The 27729-nt window shown below is 44.4% G+C and overlaps 3 protein-coding genes across 10 annotated transcripts in view; 1 reads left to right on the top strand and 2 right to left on the bottom strand.

Annotated features, from left to right (window-relative positions):
- Tatdn1 (TatD DNase domain containing 1) overlaps positions 1 to 8535 on the bottom strand; it is a 32644-nt gene extending 24109 nt beyond the window's left edge. The window contains exons 1-2 of one of the 2 annotated variants that reach the window (XM_077801458.1): positions 8472 to 8511; positions 1216 to 1244 (exon numbers count right to left, since the gene is read on the bottom strand). Coding sequence is in view for 1 of the 2 variants with exons in the window: in XM_026406980.2 (XP_026262765.1) it covers positions 8472 to 8493 (22 nt within the window). In the remaining variant the exon portion in view is untranslated. Of the gene's footprint in view, positions 1 to 1215; positions 1245 to 8471 lie in introns of both variants that reach the window. The other variant, XM_026406980.2, reaches the window with a different exon arrangement.
- Positions 8536 to 8563: 28 nt separating this feature from the next.
- Ndufb9 (NADH:ubiquinone oxidoreductase subunit B9) lies at positions 8564 to 14047 on the top strand. The gene is made up of 4 exons (XM_026407004.2): positions 8564 to 8735; positions 10143 to 10335; positions 10946 to 11059; positions 13816 to 14047. Exons 1-4 carry the CDS (start codon positions 8635 to 8637, stop codon positions 13945 to 13947), a joined length of 540 nt encoding a protein of 179 aa, XP_026262789.1. The 5' UTR covers positions 8564 to 8634; the 3' UTR covers positions 13948 to 14047.
- Positions 14048 to 14114: 67 nt separating this feature from the next.
- The window catches only part of Mtss1 (MTSS I-BAR domain containing 1), a 153998-nt gene continuing 140383 nt past the window's right edge, over positions 14115 to 27729 (bottom strand). The window contains exons 10-15 of one of the 7 annotated variants that reach the window (XM_077801457.1): positions 25381 to 25591; positions 22311 to 22430; positions 21278 to 21472; positions 19860 to 20033; positions 19378 to 19540; positions 14115 to 17887 (exon numbers count right to left, since the gene is read on the bottom strand). In XM_077801457.1, coding sequence (XP_077657583.1) covers positions 17187 to 17887; positions 19378 to 19540; positions 19860 to 20033; positions 21278 to 21472; positions 22311 to 22430; positions 25381 to 25591 — 1564 coding nt within the window. In that variant the 3' untranslated portion in view covers positions 14115 to 17186. The remainder of the gene's footprint in view (positions 17888 to 19377; positions 19541 to 19859; positions 20034 to 21277; positions 21473 to 22310; positions 22431 to 25380; positions 25592 to 27729) is intronic. The other 6 variants (XM_077801456.1, XM_026406886.2, XM_026406948.2 and 3 more) reach the window with 6 other exon arrangements.

The following is a 27729-nucleotide window of genomic DNA, read 5'->3' as shown; positions in this document are numbered from 1 at the left end:
TTTGTGACATATGAAAATGACAAAAAAATTCACATTTCAAGTCCATAGTTTTATTGGAACATAACCACATCTGTTTGTTTATATGTTGTCTGTGGCTGCTTTTGAATGACAGGAGTGAGATAGGACAAACACAACTGCTGTCTCCTAGTATATTCTCACATCCACAACACTGTGAATATATCACCCCGCCCCCCCCCCACTGAACCCAGGGATGCTTAACCACTGAGTCACATCCCCATTCCTTTCTATATTTTATTTAGAGACAGGGTCTCATTAAGTTGCTCAGGGGCCTTGCTAAATTACTGAGGCTGGCTTTGAACTTGGGATCCTCCTGTCTTAGCCTCTGAAGTCGCTGGAATTACAAGCATGCGCCACCCTTAATACATCTTTTATGATACCAGATGTGGAAGTGTTATCTTCCCCACAACAACCAATTCTCCTGTGTGTCTACAATTTAACTCTATTCTGACACTCTCTGCCTAGAAAAAGTATCAGATCTCACAGGTTAGGGGCTTAGTCCCATGAGACTTCCCCCCTTTACCCCCTGACTCCCAACTTCAGGCACCAATGGAAAGTAATAAATTTCCAGGTATCCATAACTTCTGTGTGACTTGGGTATAAATCAGAAGTCCCAGCAATCCCCTTAGAGGGCTTGATCATTTGCTAGAGCAGTTCACAGAACTCAGGAAAATACTCTACTTTCAATTACCTATTCATTATAAAAGAAAACAACTCAGAACAGCCAGATGAAAGAGATGCACAGAGCTAGGTTTGGGGAGAACGAGAGTGACATTTCCATGTCCTCTGTGGCATACAACATACTCCTAGCTCCTTCCACAGGTATTCAGTAACCTTGAAGTTTTCCAAACCCTATCCTTTTGAGATTTTACAGAGATTTCATTATATAGGTATGACTGAGCAAATCACTGGCCACCGGTGAACAACTCCACCATCAGTTCCTCTTCCCTTCCCAGAGGTGAGGGTGGATAGGACTGAAAGTTTAGAAAGTTTCAACACTCTAATCGTAGGGTCAGTTTCCACAGCAAACTGCCCCCATCCTAAATTATCCAGGTACCCCCAATTACCAGTCATCTCATCAGCATACAAAATAATACATCACTTAGGAGATTCCAAGATTTTAGGAGGTACAAGCGGGGCAGAGATCAAAACTTTATTTATTGGGCTAGGGTTGTGGCTTAGTAGTAGAATGCTCACCTGATACTTGTGAGGCACTAGGTTCAATCCTCAGCACCACATAAAAATAAATAAAATAAAGGTATTGTGTCCATCTGCAACTAAAAATTTTTTTCTAAATTTATTTATTATGTTACATTATCATATAAGGGCAGAGTTGAATATAAACACATCTAAGTTGAAAACATCATTAAGTCAAAATGCATTTAATATACCTAATCTACTGAACATCACAGCTTTGTCTACCAACCTTATACATGCTCAGAACATGACATTATCCTATAATTGGGCAAAATCACCTAACACAAAGCCTATTTTATAATAAAGTGTTGATATGTAATTTGTTGAATTCTGAAATAAAAAACAATAGTTGTATGGATATGGTTTCATCCCACTGTAAAGTCAAAAAATCATTAAGTTGAATCATTATGAGTAAGGGCCATGTATAGTTACAACAGAAATTATATGGCCCATAAAGTATAAAATATCTACTACATATAGAGCCTTTTAAAGAAAAAGTTTGCAAACTTTTTTGCCAACTTAAAAAAACTTAAGGAACAAATGCAAACAGCAGGCTTTGTCTTGATCTGAGTTAATCCATGATGAACAGAATAGTAGTTCTCAGGCTGTGCCTAACCTAAATTACTCTATTTTATAAAGCAGTAGTTTAGCATAAGTTCTGAGGCAGAATTACTACCTATACTTTATACCGTACTATATACCGTACTATACTTTGTACAAGTAAACAACCACCATCTGTCTAGCCAATCATAAGTCACAAAGTGATAAATTAACAGTGCTAATAAAAGTGACCACGTGTGAATTTATCAAATGAAATCAGAAGCCAATGGGTGTATGGACATATCAACCCCATATCAGAAAAGCCAGGCCCATGAGCTTATCAAAAACACCAGAGCCAGGCATGATCATGCACGCCTGTAATCGGGAAGCTGAGACAGGAAGATCATGAGATCAAAGCCAGCTTCAGCAAAAGCAAGGCACTAAGACTCAATGAGACTGTCTCGCTAAATAAAATACAAAATAGAACCAGAGATGTGGCTCAGTGGCCGAGTTGCCCCTGCGTTCAATCCCTAGTACCCCAAAACATAAAATAAGTTTTAAAAAACATCAGAGCACTAAATGAAGCAAAAACCTCACCTGAGAACCATTAAAGGAGAAGCACCCCAAGATGACACAATGACATCTGATCCCACTTACTTGGTCACTCATTAGGAGCCCTGCCCATGAATCTAATTCTGTCTCTGGGGTTCAGCTCAGCCAGGTTTCTCCTCTTGCCCATAAAGATGACAAATGGCCCATTCCTAGCTGACACCTCAGGTTGACACTCCAAACTGACATTCTGAAACTGCCAGATGCTCTGCTTTGAGGACTCTGTGGAACTGGCTTGTTAAAACCCTTAGTGACCCCCTATGGCAACTCTTTGCATTCTATCTGCTCTCAGTTCAGCCTCCAGAACCCTGTGGTCACATTAATCCTCCCCGTAGCCTTTCTGGTGTATGTGTGTGTGTACATATGTACAGAATTATGTAAAGTTTGATGTGTTGGGTATTATAGATATTAGTAAATAAGATTGGAATAAAAGAACCTGTGATTCCCCAGCTTACGATTATCAAGTGATATGAGTTTTAGTGAATTGTTATTTCCATAAGTTATTTGTTATTCCAATAAGTTCTGATATTGTGGAAAGACACACATCATTTGGTCTATGTTACTGGCACAGTTCACTCATAACAGACAACCAAATGTGTGGCTCTTAACTGGATAAGATTCTGGACATGACCACCTGTGAAGGACATTTTGGGGAGAATTTGGAAAACTGGAGTATGGTTTTGGTATTAAGATGAAAACTTCAGGAAATGGAAAAAGGGAGACTATGATTTTTTTTTAAAAAAAGCAAATTACAAAAGGTTTTATATGACTTTATTTTGTTTTATATGTTCAGAGAAGATCTGGAAAGATAGCCACTGAGATACTATGTCTGATCTAGGAAATGGATTATGATGTTTTTATTTCTTGTTGTATTTTGCATTTTCTTCTTGCAAAGATATTATTTCTCATGTTTTTGGTGTGTTGTATAGAATAACTTAGAATCTATGCAGTAGAGGTTTTAGCACATAATTGTCATAGCTGAAAGTATTTTTGAGAGTAGAAAAGGTGAGTACAGTGGCACATGCCTATAATTCCAGTTATTCAAGAAGGGGAGGAAAGAGGATTGCAAACATAAGGCCAGCCTGGGCAACAGTGAGACCCTGTGTCAAAAACAAAAAAATAGCAGGGGGTGGAAGTGCAGCTAAGTAGTGGAACATGTGCTTAGCATAAACAAGGTCCTGAGTTTGTTCCCAAAACTACACACACACACACACACACACACACACACACACACTCACAGAAGAGTGGAATAGTTTGTAAATGATATTTAGTTGGGGAATAGAATATTTTAAAATCCCACTTTTCAGGAAAGAAATGACAAAGAGCAGAAGTTGGTCTAAAGAAATCCACATTCTGGTACCAGCTTCAGCACAGTTAAGTTTGGCTCTGGGAAGAGAATAGAGAGGAGGCCCAGAGACAGAGAAGTCTAGGGCAAATGAGCAGTATGCCAAAGCCCTTCTGAATTCACAGCTGTCCTTCATGGTAAAAGGTGGTGGAGGGTGGAGATACCTCCCAGAAGGGGAAACTCTTGATGGGTTTGAAGGGTTTTTTGGTACTGAGGAAACCTAGGGTTTCACTCATGCTAGCAAGTGCTCTACTATTGAGCTATCTCACCAGCCCTTTCTCAAAAAATTTATTTTGAAACAAGGTCTTGCTCAGTCTCTGAAAGAGCCAAGATTAAAAGTATATGCCACTGAACCTGACTCGTGTTTTATTTCAGGAAATTAACTTACGTTACATATAACAAGTTAAATAAAATAAATAGAATTCCAAATTTCTCAGTGATATATTTTTCTTAGCCTTAGAGGAATCTCTTCTGGTGAAGAAATCACAAATTCAGCAATTCCTTAGTTTTTCTCTGTTCAAATATAATTCCTTTTCTTTCCACTTGAGATGACAAATATGGTAAGATGCCATTTAGAAAATATTTTCTGTCTTGCTCTACATATAGATAGAAGTTCTGAAATGTTATTTTTTATCAGTTTATTTCAGAGGTGGGATTTTAGGTGAAGTGTTGCTTTCTTTTTTTTTTTTCTTTTTTTTAAGGAACAGGTGTGAACAAAGGTCAGATGTTCCTTTTTTTTTTTTAAGAGAGAGAGAGAGAGAATTTTAATGTTTATTCTTTTAGTTTTCGGCGGATACAACATCTTTGTTTGTATGTGGTGCTGAGGATCGAATCCAGGCCACACGCATGCCAGGCGAGCACACTACTGCTTGAGCCACATCCCCAGCCCCTGAAGTGTTGCTTTCTTTTATTTTTCTAGAATGTTAAAATTTTTAGTAGGTCATTCATATAAATAATAAAAGTCATCTTTTTTAAAAAAGTACCATTAAACAAAAATTTTGGAACCTGTTAACTGGATGAAGATATTGCCCTAAAGCCCCAAGAAATCATTTCAAACCAATATGGGGTTACTCAGATAAATGCTACATCGTTAAAATAAAAGCAGAAGACCCCAAACAGACCAGCTTTTCCTAAAAACAGGAGATTCCAGTCTTCCTGAGTCAGGGTAATAAGTCCCCTCTGCTTCCACACTTACAAAAAAGCAACTTGATGTTAATCAATCTGTTTTTTCCTATTGTTGTTTCCTTGCTCCCACCTTATAAAGCTTACTGTTCTGCTATCCCCTAGAGAGAGCTCTCTTTTTTGTGGAATGGAAGCTGCCTTGCTTGATTCATGAATTGTGAATAAAAGCTAATTAGATCTATTGACTAAATTTGTTGTAATTTTCTCTTTTAACAGTAATTATTTCAAAATGATGACAAAAACCTCTGCCCCTACCCCTCTTGTGGTCCTGGGGATTAAACCAGGGCCTGGTACAATGCTACCAAGAGCAAGACCTAAGAGCAAGGCTTTGGTACCTTGGTGTTCAGAATATAAGGAAACATGTAGTCTATAATTAGAATCCTAGTATAGACTTGTAGTCAGGAAGAGAATTTATGTGGTGCTACTTCTGTGTAGCCTAATAGGAGGTTAGGCTACACAGACACACCTAATCACATTCAGAGCCCCAGGCTTAGAGCTATAGTTTGGATCTTAAGTGTCCCCCAAAGGCTCATGTGTTAAGTTTGCTCTGCAGAATTGCACTACTGGGAAGTGGTGGAAACTTAGACAAATTCTATTTTCCATGCTCTTGCCCACTTCAGAAACAATGTGTGGGCATAATTTGAAGGGGGAAACTGCTTGTTATGCAACCAGAGAAGAGGGAAATGGGGAGTCAATTAGACTAAGCCAAATCTAAGGCTGGTTTAAGTTTTCATGCAATTGTTCCACATAAGCTTGTTCATGATCTTCCATGAGTCTAATATGGTGTTTTTCAAAATAGTACTCATGACTAAGCTAAGAAGTGAGTGTAGTATTTCACAGGGAGTGTTTTTCTGTTTTTTGGTTTTTTTTTTTTTTTATGTATATGTGTGTTGTGATGCTAGGAATCAGATACAGGAACTAGAACATGCTAGATCCCTAGCCCTCAGAAAGTGGTTTTTAAATGACAAAAGATTAAATATCAAAGTTATATAACAAAGTGGAATGTAGTATGACCCCAATTTTGTAATTTTTAGAAATGTTTGTGTATTTTTTATGCATCTATATAAAATTATTTTAAAATTATAGAAGGATATATTTTAACAGTTACATGGAGAGTAGAATTGAGAACCACACACACACACACAAAAAGTCTAATTGTAATTACTTACAATTGAAGTCACCTTTTCTCTCTTATCTGGTTTTAATTCCTTTATCAATTTTCTCATCATGTTAGCACTAAAGTCACATACCTTCTTTTACTTACTGATTCATATTTCCATTGACCACTGTACTAAGTCCCCAGGAAACAATGATAAATGCCAGTATTTGCCTTAAAAAGAGTTTGGTCTACTGGGAAACGCAGGTTCATAAATATTTAATTATAAATAATTTGGTAAAGGGCAGAGTATAAAATCTTAAAGAATATGTTAAAAAGTGAGGCAACATTTTAAAACCTTGTCAGAGGTGAGAAAGAGACAATGTTCACAGGACCCAAAAGGGATGAGGCTGGAAAAGTGGGCAGGCCCAGACTGCAGAAAGGCTTCCTCTGCTTTTAGGGCAATTCAGATATCATCTGAAAAGTAATGGAAACCTCTGAAGCAAGAGAAAAATTTAGTTGATGTTTTTAGATAGACCACTCTGGAGCCTATATGGAGAACGGATTCAAAGAAACATGACTTGAGACAGGGAATTAGCTCTATACCACAAACACATACTTTTTTTTTTTTTTTTCTAATGTCCCGATCTCTGTGGAGTGTCCCATGGTTCTCTATTCCATCTCCCCCATCAATTATATCACAGATGGTGGTAGAGAGGCAGAGATATCACATCATTGAAAATGTCTTACAACCTTTCAGGACCCCCTCAGCCCCCACCCTAGACTCTCTTTTAACATTTTTAAAACATCTTTTATGGTACTAACATTCTCTCTTGGGTTTCCTTTGACTGTACATAAGTCTTACATCTCCTATCAGAAAACTGCACTACTAGATTTTTTTCTATAATGACCAAGTATTTAACAAAACGTCTTTGGGAAAACATTCTGCTTAATTAACTAAGATCTAAGTTTATAACATTAACCACTCTCTTGAGTGCCTGAATGATATCTCCACCTGCATCTCCTTAATCTTAAATGGGTCTAATCCCAATGGACGTGGGTGTTTCTCCACCTACTGCCAAACCAGCCAGGCTTCCATTCAATATTTAGGTGTCTATTCAAACCCTGAGTCATTTTTGACAGTTCACTGTCCATTATCTGCCTTGAACACTCAGCTACTAAATGCTGTGCACATCTCTTCCATTACTTTTTTCCTTTGCCTTAGTTCAAGATCTGAAATGCTTCCCTGTATTTTCCTATCCCCTACTAAATCTGCATAATGGCTATCAGGATTACCCTACTAAGGCAGATATGATTCACCTTTTAAATAGCTGGAAACTCCACAACCATCATGCCCAGCTTTACACACTGCTATATACTAGAGCACAAGATTGTTGGCACAAAACCAGCACACAATGAATGTTCTTTATGAAAACCCCTCAGGGTAACTCCACTCTAAACAGAGTGAAACTAATTGAGACTCTTGGATCCCAAGTTGCCTTTCCAATTCTAGCTCTTACAATGTCCTTCGGATGTTTCTAAGTGATTGGAAATAAAGATTTGTACCCTTTTGGATCCCTGTGGCATTCTCCTTTTCGTTCTACTGGTGATTAATGGATGGTTTTACTTCCCAAATAACAGAATTTGGTTCTCCTTACTACTTGTGGCCCCCAGTCTGTCCATCAGATGGTGGTGCTAGCAGCACCAGGACCAGGTTTTTGTGCCCTGTGTCCCCAGAACAATGTTAAGCCTACCAGAGAGACTCGGTAACTGTGTTATGAATGAATAACTGCGTGGACGGGTTCCTGGAGATCCTAATCCTCTTGGTCACAGTGACCGGGAGGGACGAGGTTGGGGGACAGAAGGGAATATAGCGATTAGCCTTTGGGAGTGTGTTTTCTTCCTTTTCCCCTCGCCCTTCCTTTTTGTGATGCTGGGTATTGAAGCCAGGTTCTCGCGCACGCTAGGGAATCAGTGTACCTGGGCGCTTCCCCTGAACTAAATCCCAGACCCACGTCCCCCACATCCACACTACAGGGGATTCAACCCAGGGGCGCTCTACTACTGAGCGACATCCCCTGCCCTTTTTATTTTGGTACAAGGTCTAGTTTAGTTGCTGAGGCTGGCCTCGAGATCCTCCTGCCTCAGTCCTCCCAGTAGCTGGGATTATAGGTGCGCGCCATGGCACCCGGCTCTGCCTCCTTTTAAAGTTGAATACGACATGTGCGTTCAAAAGACACGAATCCTAGATGTATGGCCTGTGAGCTTTCACAAATAAACACACTTGTGAAACCAGCACTCGGGTCATGGACCCTAACACTCATTTTCAAGACCCAGAGGCCTCCCCGCACCCTCTCCCATTGCATGGCCTTTTCGACTCTCAAAGAGCCAGAGTGCGCAGGTCCTGGGCCCTCTGGTCGCGGTGACAGTCGCCCTGAACGGGTCAGACAGAACAGCACAAGGCCCGGAGAAGCCTCGCCTTACCGATGAACTTGAAGCGACTCATGACAGCGCCACAGGCTCCTCCTCGGCGGAAGCGGAAGTGCCCACAGACCGGCCCGCTCTTCCGGCCACTGGTCCCGCCCCTCAGTCGCGGACGCCCCGGTTCCCGGCAGCCCACGCGGCTGCTGAAGGAGAGCGGGGCGTCATGGCGTTCTCGGCGCCTACCGCCTATCTGACCCACCAGCAGAAGGTGTTGCGGCTTTATAAGCGGGCGCTGCGCCACCTCGAGTCGTTTTGTGTCCACAGGTGGGAAAGGGGCGTTCGTGGCTCGGGACGTGACCCTGGGGGCGGGGGGACGCCGGGGAACCAGGCGCTCAAGGACTTTGGGGACGGAGCGGGAGGGTGACCTCTCGCCCCTCAGAGCCGGCCCTTGGACCTGGGTCTGCTACCGACTTCGCCGCCCAGAGCTCCTGGACTTTGAAGAGGAGCTGTTCTGATGGGGCTTCAGCCCGGTTCAGTGGAACCAGCGCAGGACCCGGCGCACAGGGTTGCCCAAGTCCAAGGAAAGCTTTCTTCGTGATCTTGTGGTTCTTAATATGTCAACAGTAGTATATATGGCATTTCCTTTAGTCCGTAAAACAACGCAGGAGTTGGGGATTATTTTGGCTTTGTTGTACAGATGCGCAGAGAGAAGCACTGGGAGTAATTCGCTGAAGGCGGAACAGCTACCAAATGTCGAGCCCTGACTCCAAAGCATCATCATTCTCTTACCCTTCCCACCATCTTTTTTCTGTATAGCTTCAGTCCTGGTTACATTCCCATATTTTTCACCTCCCACGTAATTCTGTTTCCTCTTCTTTTTATCTGAGAACAATGCTGTTACAATATATAGATTTTTGTGACCTAAATGCAATGCAAGGTGGAGTGACAACCCGCCTTGTGTGAATGCTTGGCTTCCGGTCTTTTAACAGAATCCCAACACCTAGTTCCAAGTGAAGAACTTCTGGGAAAAACCTCTGGATAATGAAAACTGCATAGGCCTGAAAGAGTTGTAGTGGGTGTTCTCGAAGCTCAGATTGCATATTGCTTTTTATACTTCCTTTTGGTGGGCAGGATGATGGCCAGGTACAATGTCATACAATTGTCCACCCCACTGACAGTTGTTTTTTTTAATATTTAGTTGTAGTTAGACATAATACTTTTATTTATTTGTTTTTATATGGTGCTGAGGCTTGAACACAGTGCCTGGCACATGCTAGAGCCACAACCCCAGCACTCCCCTTCCCACCACACACACACAGTTTTTCTTATTCGATTTTCTTTTAACATGATTGGCAGCTTAGGTTCTATGCTGGATGCCAAATAAATATTAGTTAATCCCTTCTTTGAGCTGCAGCAGTTCATGGATTAATGGGGGAAGTGGACATGTAAATAAATACATGAGACTTGTCAATCTTGTGAAGAAAGTTAAGCCGTCAGAAATTCAGGTAATGCTGAACTATAGCTGAAAATATTAGAAGTATCTAATCATGGTGTGGTGCAGAGGAAGCAATCATGATATGGCAGCTCCATTGGTAGGAATGGGGGTGGGGTGCCAGGAAGTTACACTGTTCATCCAGGAGGGGTTAGTGGGAGTATAACTCCTGTCAGACTGTGCTATACTGCTCACTTGAGTAAATAACATTTCTACTCTCCAAAATCATTTTGCTTAAGGGATAAATACCGGTACTTTGCTTGTTTGATGAGAGCCCGGTTTGAAGAACATAGGAATGAAAAGGATATGATGAAGGCCACCCAGCTGTTGAGGGAGGCAGAAGAAGAGTTCTGGCACAGTCAGCACCCACAGCCATATATCTTCCCTGACTCTCCTGGGGGCACCTCCTATGAGAGATATGAGTGCTACAAGGTAGGTGAGGATGTTAGTGGTGAGTGCTTTCTGAGAGGCAGAGGCAATCTTTATTTCTCAGTCCCAAACCTCAGTCTTCTATACCACTAGGAGATTTCTTTCCATACAGTTGTTAGATACTTTTTTTAGGTGTCAGTTTTCTCCTAGATGTCACAAAGACTTTTCTTTCTAAACTCTGCTCTGAGGTCTTTCAATATAGTTTTTGGCAAAGTAAAGCTAAATTATTTGATAAATAGTTCATTTGCAGATCTTACTTAATGTATTGCGACTGGTACTTAAAATTCTGAGATACTCTTAAGTAATACTTCCAAATAACAAAACCACTGTGGTTATTTAGAAATTGCAAGTGACGGAGGAGTGATACCAGTTCTCTTTGTCACCAGTTTTCAGCTGCTTTCTTTCACTGTAAGGCATTCTCCTCTATCTTAGGTCCCAGTTTGTCCTCCGCAGTTTTTCCTCCATTATTCATTGTGCAGAGTTAGACCTGGCCTGATAGTGGCAGTGGTTATAAAAATGCACCTTGATTTTTGTCTTGTCTCCTGAGCAAGCTCTGTCAGTACCTTTGTCAATGAATCCTGTGGAATGACACCATGATTTCCTCTCCTGGCAGATTCCAGAATGGTGCTTAGATCACTGGCATCCTTCTGAAAAGTCAATGTATCCTGATTACTTTGCCAAAAGAGAGCAGTGGAAGAAACTGCGAAGGGAAAGCTGGGAGCGAGAGGTGCGTCTACTTGCAGTTCAGTGTGCAGCTCGGTCAACATGTGGACAGTCAGGTTCTGCTCTTATATGTTGAGATCTAGATTCCACCCCTGGCAGTTACTCTGACCCCTTGCTTCTCAGAGGTACCTGAGTTTCTATTTAACATTACCATCTGATAAATATGTTAAAAGGTATTCCCTAAGTCTTTTTGGCTTTTCTATTCTTTAATTTTGTTTCTCCCCTCCTCCTCAGTCCTTTGGCTGATCTTAAATCCTGCTATTCCTTAACCTTCCTCTATCCTAGAGCCTTAGGTATTTTTTGTCATCTTATTATCATATTTACATTTTTGTATTATTTATTTATTTTGGTACTGGGTATTGAACCCAGGAGTACTTTACCCTGAGCTACATCCCCAGCCCTTTTTCTTATTTTACATTTTTTTGAGACAGAGTCTTCCTAAGTTGCCTACCTGGCCTGGAACTTTCTTCCTTCCTCATCCTCCCAAGTTGCTAGGATTACAGATGTGTGCCCCTGCACCTGACTGAGGGTTACATTTTTATTTCTATTTTATTTCATTTTTTGATGGAACTGAAGCTTTAGCCCAGGGCCTTACACATATTAGGCAAGTGCTGTACCACTGAGCTACATCCCCAGCCTAGAATTACATTGTTAAAATCTTAGTAAAATGTGAATAATATATTGGAGAAGTAGAGAATCCATTTTGGAGTTGTTGCAGAAATTCAGTCAGAAGGTTATAGTGACTCACATTAGGTGGATACAGTGGCTCTGGAAGGAAACAGATATTTAAGATGTTTTTGTTAGAGGGATAGGAAGATTGGAATTGGAGGATGGAGGGGGAACAGGGAGGAATCAAGAGTGGTTTCTAAGTTTTAACATCTAAGCTCTAACATCTAGAGTTTGATGGTGACAGCGATGGAGATGGGGAAGACTGCAGAGGAGGGAGGTATATAACTGTTAGAGAAATAAGCAGGCATTCAATTTTAGAAGTATGGAGTTTGATAATTCTGTCAGACAACAAATGGAAATATCAGGAAATTTTGGAGGTAGGAATTCAGAACTTCAAAGAGAGATTTGGTATAGAAATAGAAGTTTGTGTTTTCAAAGCCAGAGAAAGGAAGGAGATCCTTAGCATAGAGTGTAGAGAAAGAAAAAAAGGAAAAGGGATTCTCCCTTCATTATAGTTGGACGTAAGCTATATGTAAATACATTAGTGTTGCAAGTTTTGAAAGTAACTCTTATGTGTAATAGCTTATGTTTTTTAGTGAGTTAAGAAGAAAAGCCAAAGGAAATGTGTGTGGTATGTATGGAGAATGTAGGAAAGGTGTGCTGGTCATGGAGACAGGACAAGCTTGCTGGAGAAAAACAGGATTGCCAGATGATTGTAAAGGCCCTTTTGATGCTGGGGATAATTGATGTTCATTTCAGGACTTCTTTTTTCCTCTTTAGCAATACTAAACTGTCTTAAGTGTGGATAATGTGTTTCTCCATTATCCAGAGTTAATAAGGAGTTGTAAAAAAAAGAGAAGGCATATCATGATGGAATTTAAGCTGGTTGCAGAAAGAGGTGGTTGATGAAGAGAGAGGTCAAATTGGAAGGGAGAATCTGTGAATTGTTAATCCCTTTGAGTTTCATGTCCAATGAGACATTTAAGCAAGTCAGCTAGAAGGACAGATAGTCATTGGATAATTCTGAATCTTTTTTGGAAGTTGTGTGACTTCTGGGGTAAGGTCCCCAGGATATTAACCCTTAAGAGTCCTTGGCCAAGGTGGAGTGGAAGAAAGGTCACTGTGGCCAAGGGGTACCATGTTTTGTAAGAAAAGTTGCAATATGTCAGGCACAGTGACAGACCTGTAATCCTAGTGACTCAGGAGGCTGAGCAAGAGGACCACAGGTTTGAGGTAAGCCTCAACAACTTAGAAATAGAAAATAAAAAGAACTGGGGATGTAGCTCAGTAAACAAGTGCCCCTGAATTCAGTCCCCACTATCAAAAAAAGAAAAGGAATGAAATTTTCCAACATTTAGAAGCTTGAAGTACATTTCTTCATGTTGAGCAACAGGCTCATTCTGCAGTTGATCACCAACTTCTTCTGCAGACATTTGGAAGGAGCTTTGGCTCCTGGGTTTCCTCTTCTATTAGTGATATTGGAGATTACTTGAACTGGGGGTATTTGGGCAACATCAGGCAGAACTGAGCCCATTTTTATGTGTGATTTCATGTTACTTCTTGTTCTGGATGCTACCCAGAGGTCTTTACAATTAACATCTCTAATATATACCAATTGGGGTTTCTTTCTTTTTTGTATGTGGTGCTGGGGATTGAACCCAGGGCCTTGGGTATCCGAGGTAAGCACTCTACCAATTAAGCTATATCCCCAGCCCAACCTGAAGTTTCTTAATGGTGCTTTTGGAAAGCACTTAGCTGAGACACAGGAATCAATGTGTTCTGTGTGTACCGATGGGGAACCTTAACAAGAGGAATTGGAAGGTATTGTCATATTTGGCTTAAGGAGTTAAGAGAGGTAGGAGAGTTTGTTCACAACTCACTGCTTTAAGATTAGGAAGACTAAGGAAAAAAGCTTTTCTCTCCAAGTAAAAGTGTGGTTATGGGATCCGTGCAGGTACATACAAAAAACACAGTAGTGAGGCTCAGACTGTAATGGGGCACACTACAGAAAGAAAGCTGTCACTTCACAGCAGCAGGTGAGTCTTAACATTAGTCATATTCCTTAGTAATTGTTCCTTCCTTGCCTTCTAGGTTAAGCAGCTGCAGGAGGAAACCCCACCTGATGGTCCTAAAACTGAAGCTTTGCCTCCTGCCAGGAAGGCAGGTGATCTGCCCCCATTATGGTGGCACATTGTGACCAGACCCCGGGAACGGCCCATGTAGAGAGAGGAGAGAGACACAGGCACCTCATTATTCATGCTTGCAAGTGAAATAAGTTACAGAACATAAATACACTTGCCCTAATAAAAATAACTAAATATGGTTTGGTATGACTGAGGTGTTCTGTCTGAAGAGTACTATGATGCTAAGTGACTGTGCCATGTCTTTCTTATTATTTATTCCATGTGAAGAAAATTAGTCAGATGTCTAATCTTTTATTGTTTTTTCAGTACTGGGGATTGAACCCATGGATGCTGAACCAGAGCTATATTCCCCAGCCCTTTTAATTTTAAGACAAGGTCTCACCAGGTTGCTGAGGCTGGCAACAAAGTTGCAGTCTTCTTGCCTCAACCTACCAAGTGGCTGGGAATATGGGTGTGTGCAACCGCACCCAGCTGTAATAAGTCATATTGCTAGCACATTATTGTTCAGGGGAAACTTTGCAGCATAACCAGATGACAATTTTACTTTGAGGGCTGAGTTGAAGGCTTAATTAGCTGTAGTAATTAGAAGGAATATACAAAGCTGAAAGAAATACTGAGGACTTAAAAATATTCTATTTTTTAAGGATTCCACTAATGGGATTTAGTTTTTATGAAAAGGACAACTGTCCCTATAAAGGACAGTCAACAAACAGAAATGGAGTTTATAGTCTCTCTGCAGAATTGGAGGTTTGATGGTTGGTGTATCGAGCCCAGTCTGGGATGAAACTTGGTGACACTTTGGAGGCTGTTGTCTAGCTGTGTTCCCTCCACTGTGGCTTGGACTGTTTACACATCCAAAGGTAAGAGTATAGTAGAACTTGTTTCAAGAGGGGTTTTTTAAAAAGGCCAACCCAAACTGGTTTAGTTTGGGGTAACTTAGAACTAGTGGAACTGTTTTGAAATAATTAGTTTAAGCAACTCTGTTCTTAGGGCTCATAACCATCACAGAAATAATATTTTTTCAGTTTGCTAAGTAAGCTCAATTTGAGTCTCAGTCCATATTCTAACATTTGACTAAGACCTCAAACTGAATTTTAATAAGACTTGAAATACAGGGCTTTTTTTTTCTCTAATGGTTCTTTATTTATAATGTAGGCTGAAGCAACTGTTACAATGTAGAAGGGAGACACGTTACACAACTGTTATTTATACAAGTTCAGAACAAAAAACTGCACAGGGAGAGGTCAACTCTCAGTACAAACTAGCAACTAAACCACAATAATTTACCTTTAGAAAGGATCTTTTTATTTTTAGCTGTGACACTGCTTTTACAATATGCAAAAACACAAACAGAACTATCCAAGGTGTTTTGTCACATTCTTTCTACATTGAATTTGGCAACATTTTATATTAAATTTATTCAGATTATACTAACGTTTAAAAACTAAACAAGTGAAAAGCTGTACCAAAGTACAGTTACATCCATTTATTTCGAAGGTTTAAAATACCACTTTTAACTATTGTAATTACCTTGCAGCGATTTCTGCTTTTGCAAAAACCATCTCAAGCATCATATGCACAATGCATCAGCTACTTTTAGTCATCAAGATTGGTGGGCTAAACCACAGGCACTACTGTTGCTTATAGTCTGTAAAAGGAGCTTGTTTTTCAAAGAAAAAAGCTTAAATAGTTTCTAATAATCATGCCTTTGCTTTAAAGCCATAACATAAAATGTCCTTGAGCAATCACAGCAGTGTTAAATATTAATATATAGAACAATGACTGTACAGGTATATCACCCTCACATCCAACGTGGTTTATGTATTAAAGCATAAGATTGTGTAATTGAAGATTAGAGCCAACAGAAATCTGCAGGGCATCTGGGGACCTACCAACTCCTCTTCCTTGAGAGGTACAGTCACAAGTATGCACTGTTTTAACTACCCCACCACTAAGGGACTTACTTTCTTTAAAACAGTGCCTTTTCCAAAAGTGATCCCTTTAAATCTACTAGTCTCTGTTGACTTTGAGGGATGGGCATTATAACAAATTTAACTTCCTCTTGAAAAAAAAAAAGACATAAACATTGTCCGGAACACAAAAAAGGGACAGTATAGTGGTCACACTCCCAGTGACAATAAATAAATCTTCCTTTCTTCAATGTTTAGTATGAAGCCAATTAATTGCGACTTATTTAAGGAAAATAAGAAAAACAAGCCCCCAGATTGGTAAACACATTGGCAAATTGCTGGACTCCGAGCTGCTTACGCTTGTTAAATCTGCTTGAGTTTTTTCAAAATATTTGGGCTTTTCAATGTACCCAGCCTGCTGGGCACAGTTAAGTAAAAGGCATTTGCTATATCTAAGAATTCCCTGCTATCATTTTTAAATGTTTTCACATTTTTAAACTGCCTTACCCTTTTGGATGTATTTGGATTCCATGAAGTGAGTACAATAGACAAGAAACTAAAGTGGGGGTGAGAGGAGTTCTATGTCTACCCAGTGGCAGCAGCATGCGCGGGATTGGAGGCGGGTGCTGTGTGCAGTGGAAGAAAGGAAGTCCTTAAACACCCTACAGAAACAAACACTGCAATCCAGTATGGCTTATTCGGATGCATTGACCATGAAGCTACTAGAAATTCAACCTACAAGGCTACTCTTAAAATGTAACAGGATTGGCTATGTTGACAGTGTGCCCCTCCCCCCAGTCTCAACACAGTCTACCTCTTCCAGATTTACTTCACTCTGAATATTGCTCATCAATTGTTATTCCTGCTTTTCTCAACCAGATATAGTATATTTAAATGAGGATTTTACCCCTTATCCATTTTGTTTGTACATTAAAATAACAAATTTGCTTCTAAGCTAGACTACTACAATGCATCTACAAAAGCTTGTGGAAGGGAAAGAAAAAGAAGAAAGAACTTAGTAATCTTTTTCTGAAATTAACTACTTTGTGGTTCCCTTGCCCCCATCCCGCCCCGCCCCACCCTACCCCCTATGCATTTAAAATTTTACAAAGACTTGTAAAAAAGTTAAATGGAATTTGGCACCTTCAGAAAAATCAAAAGGGAAACTAAGATTAAAATGTGCAGAAAGAAAATCGTCAGTATTTACAAATTAAAAGATCAAGATTATGTCAGTTACATGTTGCTTTTAATTCTTATCTAAAGATGTTGAGTACTTTCAAAAGAGCTGAATTCTGAGTTGCCTACAAAATTTTTTGTTTGATTATAGATTGGAATGGATCGAGACAAATTAGGTCTTATTAATTAAAGAGTCATTCCCCACTGGCAGCATTTCCTGGGGGCCTAGAGCCTAAGAGAAGCGAGGGGCTGAACGATCGTTGGTCGTAGTCTTCTTCAGCTTTACACCCCTGCGGATGGCGTTCAGCATGTCTTCTCCTTGCGGAGTATCTCTTGGGCTGAGGTCTGCAGGGTCACTCTCTGCAATCTGGCCTGGGGAGACAGTGGCACTTGGGGGATCCCTTTCCTGATCTTCAGCCTCGCTTTCTGGAATCGCCTGTCTGTGCTCCTCAGGGATACTGGGCTTTGGGCCTGGAAATGGAGGGTTGACAGACGCTTGGCCGCTCCACATGGAAGAGGGCATGCTGGTGACACCCTGGGGGCCCTCACCCACAGATGGAGACTCAGGACTGTGCTCACCCCGTTCCTCAGGACCATCTGGAGGGGCTGGCAACACCCCAGGGAGGTCTGGGACAGTTGGGGTCTTGACGGGGATCACTGGTGTCTTGATGGGGATGGGACCAGCTCCAATGGTTCCCCGGCGTACAGAAGGCTTGGTGGAAGGGGTCCGTCGGATAGTTGCAACCCCTGGAGTGACCATAGCAGGTCCAAGGGTGGTAGGGAGGCCGGCAGTTGAGGCTGGGCGCTTGGCTTGGAACATCCGCCGGTAGGACTGGCTGATGTCACTGTTTCTAGGGATGGTGGAGGATTTATCAAACTCCTGCTGATCTGCCTCCTGGTCACCACTTACGGAGAAATAATCATAATCTGAAACTGATTATAGGATTTAATTAGACACATTCAAGGCAGCAGCTTTGCTTTCCATTCTTCTGTGCTGGAGGAAAAAAGGCACACCAGGCAGGGTGACACCCTTCACCCCGCCCTCCCCAAGGGTCTGAAGGATCCTCAGCCTTGCTGAGGGTTCTGTGGCAGGGCCCTCTGTTCTTGCACTGATGTACCCTGGACACCCAGAGCAGGACTAGGCAGCCACATAGATTCTGTTTAATGGGGGAAGAAGGTAAAGGGACCTGGTTGCAGCAAAACAACTTCCCAAGCATCTCTGGGAAGAATAAGGTGGACAAAGGAAGATAAATTCTACAGATCCTCTGGTCTGGAATTCAATATAAGAAATAAGACTCAAAGTAGTCTTAACACCACCCTGAGGTTTAGTTAGGTGAATGCTAGAAAAAGAACAGAGCTACTGGCAATGAGTTCCTGAAAACAAGGCACAGAAATGGGTTCCATCCTTGAGCTCATTTCCTCTCAAGAAATGGAATAATGCCCGTCTCAGGGTGAGGCAGGAAGGGAAAGCTTACAGATTAAACATCTAACAGTAGTGTTTCTGAACAGCAGTACTATTGACGTTTAGGGACAGGTCATTCTTCAGGAGGGCTTGTGCTGTCTATGATAGAAGTTTAGCTGTATCCCTGGCCTGTATTCAGCGGATGCCAGTAACCCCCCTCCAACTTTTTTTTTTTTTTTTATTTATTTTTTAGCTTTAGGTGGATACACACAATATCTTTATTTTATTTTTATGTGGTGCTGAGGATCAAACCCAGTGCCTCACACAAGTCAGATGAGCATGCTACTACTTGAGCCATATCCCCAGCCCACCCTCCAACTCTTAAAACCAAAAATGTCTCCAAACGTGTCCAGGCCACATGTCTCTTGTGGAACAAAATCTCCCTCCACTGAGACAGTTGATGGTTTGTGGATAACTTTTGGTCAATTGTTGCCTGCTTTGTGTGCATGGCAGGATGGGGATGAGGAAGGCAGGGTGGACAGAGGATTTGGCTGGAATAGGTTGAGTTTTGGTGTTAGGCTGTAACACACTTCAGGTTAAACTCAAGTTCTGCTATTGAATCATGTGAATTTGGACAAGCTGCTGAGCCTCAGCTTCCACATCTGTAAAAGGGGATAAAAATATCCCATGAGTGGTTGTGAATATTAAATGGGAAAATAAGTATCAAGCCCTTAGTGTCAAGTGCCAAAACAAAAATGAAGCTGCTATTAATAGAATGTGTCTTAGTTCAGCTTGGGAGTCTCCATGTACCCTGATGATGAAAACTGAGAAGAGTTGTTAACAGGTCACTTCTTGTGTGCAGCTACCTGACAAGTACAGAAGAACTCTCCGGAGCTCTCCTGGATGATGAAAACAATCTGAGGCCCATCTGTTAGCCAGGGTCATGCCAAGACCAGATTGGAGGGCCTGGTTTCTGCCCACTGTCTCAGAAAACCCAACTGCAAACCCGGCTACATTATACCTTGGGAGGGGATGGTGTCCTCAGAGCAGCATGGGGTGGTCGTCTGGGTACTGTAGCCACTGGAGCACTGCAGCGAGTCTCGACTGCTCCTCTGTGTGTCCAGCTGCAAGCCCCGCGACAGTGCAAGGGCCAGCTCCTCACAAGCCTCCATCTCTTCACCAGGCTGCAGGGTGGAAGAGAGACAAGCTATCAGGGTGTGGTGTGCCCAGGCCTCCCTGTCACTCTTGTTCTGCTCCTCTGAGTACCACGCATCTGTAGCCAGGGTCCTGACTTACTTGGGTCCTATCCATACTCTAGAAAATTCCACATGTCTGTTTCCCACACAAGGCTTTTCCTCATGGGATTGCTACACTGTAGGGTCTTGGGGAATGAAGCCCAGCTCCTCCAACTTCAAGACTGCCTGGACCCCCATTGCTGGCTAGCACATGGCCTCCAGACAGGCCTAAGTGGACCCAACCAGCTACAGAGAACAAGCGCATCACCCTGGTGGCAGCCGACACAGTCATGCTCCTCGGTCTCTGCGCCTCCTCTGCAGCCGCTGGAGGGCCTCCCGAGGGAGGGGGTCCACCCCCGCTGGGGTCTGGCTCACGCTTCTCTCTGCGGCGCTGTAAGGTGTTCACCAGAGGCTGGTCGTAGGGCCCTGGCTTAGCCCAGTCCTAAGCAGAACAAGTGTGGTCAGGAGCCAGGTCCCATCCCAGGTGCAGGGCTCAGCCCCCCATCACAGTTGCCCACAGAAGGCTTCTCAGTGGGAAGCTCTGGCTTGGTCAAACCTGCAGCCCCTCTGCATACCCCCACCCAGCTCTGAAAAGCAGGGAGTGAAATGCCTTTTGGGGGACCCCTGGTACCTCCCTTTTCCTCAACTCTTCCAAAAGATTAAAACCCCTCAATAACCAGGCAGGCAGCGAGACTCTTAGTTAACAGCCACCTAACAAGTGGCCAGCATATGCTAAGGCACCAGCTAAGTGCCTCTCCAGCCAGGGGAGAGCCATCCCTGGAGACCAGGGATCTTTTATCCAAAGGAACCATCTGTCCTTGAGCAACCAGAAAGACGCCACGTTAGTGGAGTGGCCACCAGGGGGCAATGTCAGCCACTCTCAATGGCCAGAACCTTTCTCTGGGAAAATGGCCTCCGTGGGCAAGTCTAAAGGCCTCAGACAGGAAGGGAGGGCTCCCAGGGTCAGGAAAAAGGTTTGAGGAGTCTGAGGAATCCACACAGCCGATGAGAGAGTAAGTTTTAGTTGCTCAAGATGCTGGCAGCCAGGGGCCAACTTTTCAAATAAAGCCAGAATATCCTCCTGGAGCATCAGCTGCACTTGGTAGGAGCTAACTGGAAACCTGGTCTGCACATTAAATCAAACATGTTTTAATACCCTGTAAACTAAAGATAAAGTCTTTGTGTACTTTAATATAAAACACGATGATCCAAAACATTTTGGGCTATGGTTCTGTTACCATGGCCCAGCAGATGCTCATTAGGGGAAAAGGCTGGGGTACAAGGCCAAGGAGGGCAGTGTAGGCTCTCTGATAAAAGTGATGCCCACAGGCAGCCCCCAGGAGGGAACCAACCAGCAAACCTCATCCTGAGGCACAGCTGTGCCTTTTATTTTGGCACTGGTGCCCCCAGCTGTGCACAGTGGACTCCTGCCTGCCAGGGTTGACTAAGGCACCCTAAAGGCAGAATTCCCAGGCTCTGCTCTACCTGGAAACTGCTACTTGGAGCTGCCAGCTGCTTTTTGGCTCTCCCCCAGTGGGAAGCTACTGAGGGAGAGGCCTACTGGGGAAGAAGGCAGAGTGTGAAAGGAGGGGGAGGGGAGAGTGGGAGGATGGTGAACAGAAGAGGGTGAGCACAGAGGCAATGGGAGGAGGGGGGCGGGGAGGAGGGCAGAGGAGAGACACAAACCTTCCAGCTAGGGATCTGAGATGACGGGAACATGCCGGGCCCAATGGTGTAATAATGAGCGTAGTCTGGAAGGTGGACAGAGGTGACCCGAGGGAGCAGGCGGGAGGCAGGCAGGCAGTGAGGGAAAGGGCCTGCACCCACGGGCCCCACATGGGACTCACTTGATAAACTATAGTGAGAAAACCCGTTAGACAACTGGAAACAAACAAAAAGGGGGAAAGAAAAGGAAAAAAAATTAATATAACAGGATGAGTGTGGAGACACAGATGGCATCGACATTTGGGGGAGAGGGGGAACCTGAATATTTACAAATAAAACAAACATTGGGGCTCTGCTTCTCGTGGATGATCCGTGATGTGAGAGAAAAGAGCCAGGGTGCAAAAAACGTACTGTCTTGACACAAAATTGGTATTCAGTCAAGGTAACATTTGACCTGCATTTCAGAGTAGATTGAAAATTGATCAGTGTCCTTAATTTGCAGCTTTCTTTTTTTTGATTATTTAACAAAATATAATTTCATGGTGACAGAGATTTTTTCCTCATCTCATTATGCAAATTAAAAAATTGTGAAGCATCTTCAAATGAATGTGTTCATTTTAGGTTTCCAAAATCATCACACTGTTCAGGAGCAGATTCCAAATCAAGGGTGAGAGTGGGGGGTTGCAAACTAAAAGGCAGCAAAGCACACAGCCTCGACAGTGAAATGTCACGACCAACAGTTTTGTGGGTGCTTGGGAAGGGACAGGGGAGAGTAGATGAGCACACGACACCTGTTTTGGGAAGGAGCCTTCACACCTCCAAATTCCCCATGGCCCTTCCTCTCCCTCAGGTAGACCATATCACCTGGTCACTGCTCAGCAGCCAGGCACTCCTTCAAGAAAAAGCCCTCAGCCTGGTCCCACCCTCTGTTCCCAAGAGGGGCCCACTGCTGATGCAGAGTCTGCATTTCCAAGTGGCTAGGGCTCTGATGGCAGAGAGGCAGTCGGGGAAGGGGCAGGGAGAGTGGCTGCTGTGGCTGCGACCCGCTGGTCACCTTCTCTGTGGACGCCCAGGCGCCCATGGTGGAGCCTGAGCTGACTGAGGTGGGGGAGCTGCACTCGCTCACTGACTGGCACGTTTCGGAAGCTTCAGAAGAGGCCGAGCTGGACGAGTTCTGCAGCAGGAGAGGGACCACACAAGGGGACAACAAACCGAACCACATGCCACCAAAAATAATAAGAAAGAAAAGGGGGTGGTGAAGGGCACGCACAGAGAGACGGACACATACACAGAGGAAGGAAGGATGAGAGAAGCAGAGGGTTACGGTTATTTTTTTCCCCAAAGGTTTTAAGCCTTGAAAAGAAGCACGAGACCCAGCAAGCTCTAGACGTGCTAACCATGGGGGTCTGAAGACAGATTTGTGTGCGTGCCTGGCTCAGAGCATTCGGTTAGGGCTGGTCAAGGTCTCCCACAACGCTGTGCTGTGTGGAGGAGCATCTGTTCACGTGCCACATGCCCCACTTCCTGGGGCCCCACCTGACCTGTGCACAGCCATTATTTATTGTATGAGGCTGACGCTGGTTTGGGCATTTGCTACATGTCTACCTAGACTGGCTTGAATTCCTGGACTCTTCCTTCACCAAATGCAGCTCTGGCCTCAGGCTAAGAATCCATATTGAGTTGTCTCTGTCTAGAAGGAGATTCTGGGATTTGGGACAGTGCAGTCCATTGGTGGTCAGTGCAATGTTTCCAGTGGCCACTATAGGACAAGATGAAGCCGCTGGAGAGGTGGATGCCAATCTGCACTAAAGTCTCCCACACTGCCAGCGTGGCTTCCTGGTGTTGTGCTGCATTGGTGATGTGCATGTTAGTTCACCACTACACCCCTGAGTCTCGAGTCCTGGATACTGAGTGGTTGAGCAACAGCGACCACCTGCTCTGTGTGAACTGGTCCCTGGGGACTTGTCTTGACCCTCTGGGGTCTTGCTTATGTTTTCCATTGGTACCTGCACCAGCTGGCCTCCCCACCACCCTTCTATACTGATTTTTCCCAGAGACTTTCCTGTCCCAACTGTCAAGGAGGCCAGACTTCTGCTTCTGTCCTTGTCAACCACAAAAGAAAGAAAGGTTCCTGTGAAGGAACTAAGGTTTGGCTTTCCCCTCCTGCAAGGACAAGGAACCAGGAAGACATTCAACAACTGAAGAGACTCTGGAGCCAGCAGAGGCCGCACCATGGATAGACGCCCTAGCTGCGCCCCGAGGTTAGCAGCCCAGGATTCTGAGTTGTAGAGTTCAGATTTAAGTGTTTTCTACCACTTTCCATTTGAGGAATTATGGACTTCAAAGATCTCTAAACCTTATTTTTTTTCACCTTTAGATGAAGATCAACAGTATCTAACAGATAAAGATAAATAAGACTATGGATTCAGCTTAATCAACTAAATAGACATTGGGTATCATGATAATTTACCAGGACTATTTATTATGGTTCCTCTAATCCAAGAGGTACAGTAACCCACCTAGGATTCAGATCTCTTTGGACTTCTGCTCATTTTTTTCCTGAAGAACCTCTCTCCCTGGAGCAAACAGCTTTAGGGTGGCCCCGTCCTGGGCCCATTGGGAGGGCACAAGGTGAAAAGAGCAGGAGGAGGAAGCAGGAGAATTCTGAGCAAGTTTTATTATGTGGGCTTCCTGTGGACCTTGTGCTGAGCGGAGAGGTGGGGGTCCTGCTCCCTATACATGCTTGTCCCCCACCTCCCACCCTAACTAAAGGGGATGTGACAGCCTTTCCTACGGGCTGTACCCTCTGGCCAGTGTGATTGGTTCAATATCCTAAATATCATACCTGATAATTAGAAGCAGCTGCAATGCTTCTTTGGAAAAACAGCATTCTCTATTAAATCTGACAGCATCCCTGAGCTTATGAAAACCACCAGAAAGTCCCAACTTGCCACCTGGGGCTTCCCCCAACACTGCTGGAGGTGGAAACACTGCTCCAGCCATCCTCTGGAGGTCCTGGACAGGAGGCTAAAGCAAGTGTCTTTTCTGTTTCAGAAAAGGGGTCAATGCTCAGCGCTATGTTAATGTTTAGTCCATTAAAAACAAACAACACACGATTATGCTGCACATTGGAAGAGGCTTTGAGGAGCTGCTTGTGAGCGGACCGTGTGGGGTTTAGTAAAGCAGGCAGTGGGAACGGGGGATGCTTTGAGGCCAACCCTAGCACTGGTTGGGACAAGCATATTAAAACAAGAGCCTCAGCCTTGGCTCTGGGCACTTCCATAGGAAACGGAGTATTTACACAAGAAGAAAGAGCTGCCACAGTCCCCCAGGATGCTGAAACACGCTAAGGCGTCTGAGCTGTGCGGCTCCTCACCAACATCAGGTGAGCAACACACACACACGGGCCTGGTGCCACGGGGCATGCTGGGTGGCAGCACAGCAAGCTTCCTAGCATTCTGTAAACTGTGCTGCTTACCAAGGGTTCAACCAGAGATGGCACACTGGCACTGAAGGAGAGGCAGTGAGGGAGAGAGACACACACACACGCTCTTGATACTCACAAAGGGCACCCAATGCCTTGCCCAGCTTGTGTAGCAGGACCCACCAGACCAAACTATGAAGGAAGAGACCCCCTGCCTCCCCTTCTCCAGGGATCAAAGTGCTGACACGCTCTCTGCTGGGCTCTGTCCACTCACCCTCATTCATGACACAAACCCATGGAGGGAGCCTGAGAGAGCCACGGAAGGGCGTCTGAACTCCACTCACTGACAGGACCTCAGGCGTTCAGGGAGAACCTGAGAGGGGTGTAGGCGGTGTCCCCACTACAGAGCCTGTTAACACTAGTCGGGGGATGCTTTCAGGGATGACAGAGCACAGCCAAGCGTCGTTCAGGCAATCTACTTACAAGTGACAGCTCTCCAGATCAGTGTGGAAACTCAGCCACCGCCACCCAGGAGGCAGGCTTCCCACCCGACACCTCGGAAGATGGGGACGAAGCCAAAGGTATCCCAAGGCCACAGACAGGATTCCCTCCAAGCCAAGGGCTTCCTTTGGTTCTAGCCACCGACAGTGGCCTGGGTGCAGCGCGTGCTGGTTGCAACTTAGGACCAAGGGCACCTTACCTGGTTGGTGGCCTCTGGTGGCATGGGGGAGGGCGACTTGGACTGGAAGGCGTCCTGGGATATGAATCCTGAGTCATGGGAGGACACGCTCGACAGCCTCACGGGCGCCTGCTGGGCCAGGTTGGAGCTGCGGTAGCGGTAGTGCGAGCTGGGGGAGTGGGAGTGGGAGCCGCTGGACCGGGAGTCGCTGCTGTTGACACTGTTCAGGCTGCTGTAGGGGCAAGCAGAGGGTGGCAGCACAGAGGGCAAAGGAGGGGGTGGGGGAGTGGGGAAAGGAAGGACAGGAAGAGACAGTGAGGGCAGGCAGGCCGCAGCCACCATAACACAATCAGCTCCCTGCCCTGGAGAAGCAGCACAAACCTGCCACACGTTTCCGTTCCATTTAGCACCAAATCAGTAAGCTGGTAACAAGAAGTGTTTTCAGGTGAGTCAGGGGGAGTCGGGACTCAGTTCTCTGACAGCGCAATGCTCCATTCATACATCAAAGCCTGCGACAGTGCCCAACTCTGCTGTCACCTTCTACCAAGGCCAGGGGACCTGATGTCCGTGGCATGAAAAGACGTGGGGCTAATCTCATCTGTTCACCTCCTTGAAAAATCCACAACCGTGGAGCAACACCCACTCAAGCTTTAGCATGACCAGGCTGAATGTCCTTGGATGGACTGTCTAGGTACAGATGACCAAGGTCAACACAGCCCTAAGATGATCTCACCCTAGGTGACCCAGAACGTGCCGATCAGCAGGCCGACGCTGCATGTCTGTGTGCATGTGTTTATATTTTATTAACAATGCTGGTGCTTCAATTAAGAGCTTTCCCCTGATCCCAGGTGTTTCTCTGTTAAGAGCACAACTGGCAAGAGGCAGACGGCTTTCAGGGATGAAAGGCAATCGATGCTGAGTTGTTTGCTTCTGATATGGTAAGAGGACACAGAGTGGAACAAGGACACACACCCTCTGGGCGTTCTGCCTGCATTCCATTTCCAGCCATGAGAAATAGGCCACGGACTCTGTGTAGGATAACTCTAGTTATGAACATCAGAAAGCCAGCCGAGCTGTCCATGATCCAAAGAAGCAGAGCTGAACCCTAACCAAGCCGAAGGATGAGTACACAAGCCAGCCCAGGATTAGGAAGTTTGTGGTTTCTGCTCCCAAACCCACAAGAGATTCTGTATTACACCCGCTGCCCGCTAATGAGGACCACGTGCATACTGGTCCTACCCTAGGATTTGTTGGCGTGAAGGCTGAGACAGACATCGGAGACTGCTGGGGGGAACTGCTGCTGCTGCTGGGGTAAGACCATGAAGCCACCTTTCCCCACAACCAACCAGAAGAGGGCACTTGGGGACTGACAGTAAAGCTCACGGCAACACCACTCCGGCAAGCATGTGAGCAAGCTGACTTTCTACACAAACTAAGAAGGAAGAAAAGACACCATGTGACTTTATTTTACACTAATGAGAAACAATTCCCTTGGCTACTAAAAAAAACAAATGTTTTCTCTCTCTCTCTCTCACACACACACACAGCCCATGGAAGATGACAGGAGACCAGCCAACATCTTCAGGGCAGCACGTCAGCATGTAGCCTCTTGACCTGCCCACCTGTGAAGTGTACACTGTACGAGCTTCAGTGTGAAATGAAACACGCCAGGACGCACAGAGACATTTCCATACACCTGCTCCTTCCTCTCAAGGTTAATTTACAGGAAGTGGACCTTCATTTGGCTTTGACAAATCAAATGATTAGCAGCAGGTGTAGCCTACCAAGAAAGGCAAGTGATGTCTGATGACGGTTCCATCCTTCAAGTAGAGAATCGACTTTCCCAGTCAGCAAGCCGAGAATGGCCACCTGACAAATCCGCTAGAGAAGAGTCCTATAGCTGGCAGAATGCGTCCAAGTGATTCTGCCTCAGTATGTAATGGTGCCAGTTAGCAGAGCAGTGATGCTGGTGGTGGCTGGCAGAGCAAGAACTCCATTTATTTTATGAAACCTTGAGATAAAAATCGGGGGGTCCCATGAGGGCATACACCACTGTTAGATCCTTAACTATCTCTGCAACAGTGAGATAAGCCTGGGTAAGAATCCACCTCAGTTCATCCTTCTTTGGCCCTTTTGGTTTTCACTCTGCTAAACAGCAAAATCAAAAGTGGTGTCATAAATAGGAAAATCCCTGCAACATCTAGCTGAGGGAGGGCAGGCCACAGCGGCCAGTGTGAGGATCAATGGGGTTTTCTTTTGGATTCAAAATTAATCTAGAGCCCAGAGAGTGAGACCAACAGCAGCCATTCTTTCAGCTGATCATCGTAACATTTCCTGTTTAAAAATCAGTGATTTTCCTATAAATGGCTC

The sequence above is a fragment of the Urocitellus parryii genome, chromosome 7, assembly GCF_045843805.1.
Source record: "Urocitellus parryii isolate mUroPar1 chromosome 7, mUroPar1.hap1, whole genome shotgun sequence".
Taxonomy (NCBI): Eukaryota; Metazoa; Chordata; class Mammalia; order Rodentia; family Sciuridae; genus Urocitellus; species Urocitellus parryii.
The sequence above is the reverse complement of the archived record's forward strand: the minus strand, read 5'-3'. Positions and strand labels throughout refer to the sequence as shown.

What these genes read in the sequence shown, in the direction of transcription:
- Ndufb9 (XM_026407004.2), top strand. Translation starts at nt 8,635, where the DNA reads ATGGCGTTCTCGGCGCCTACCGCCTATCTGACCCACCAGCAGAAGGTG. An exon ending in GAGTCGTTTTGTGTCCACAG is followed by an intron (nt 8,736 to 10,142) that starts GTGGGAAAGGGG and finishes ATTTTGCTTAAG; the next exon opens with GGATAAATACCGGTACTTTG. An exon ending in GGGAAAGCTGGGAGCGAGAG is followed by an intron (nt 11,060 to 13,815) that starts GTGCGTCTACTT and finishes CTTGCCTTCTAG; the next exon opens with GTTAAGCAGCTGCAGGAGGA.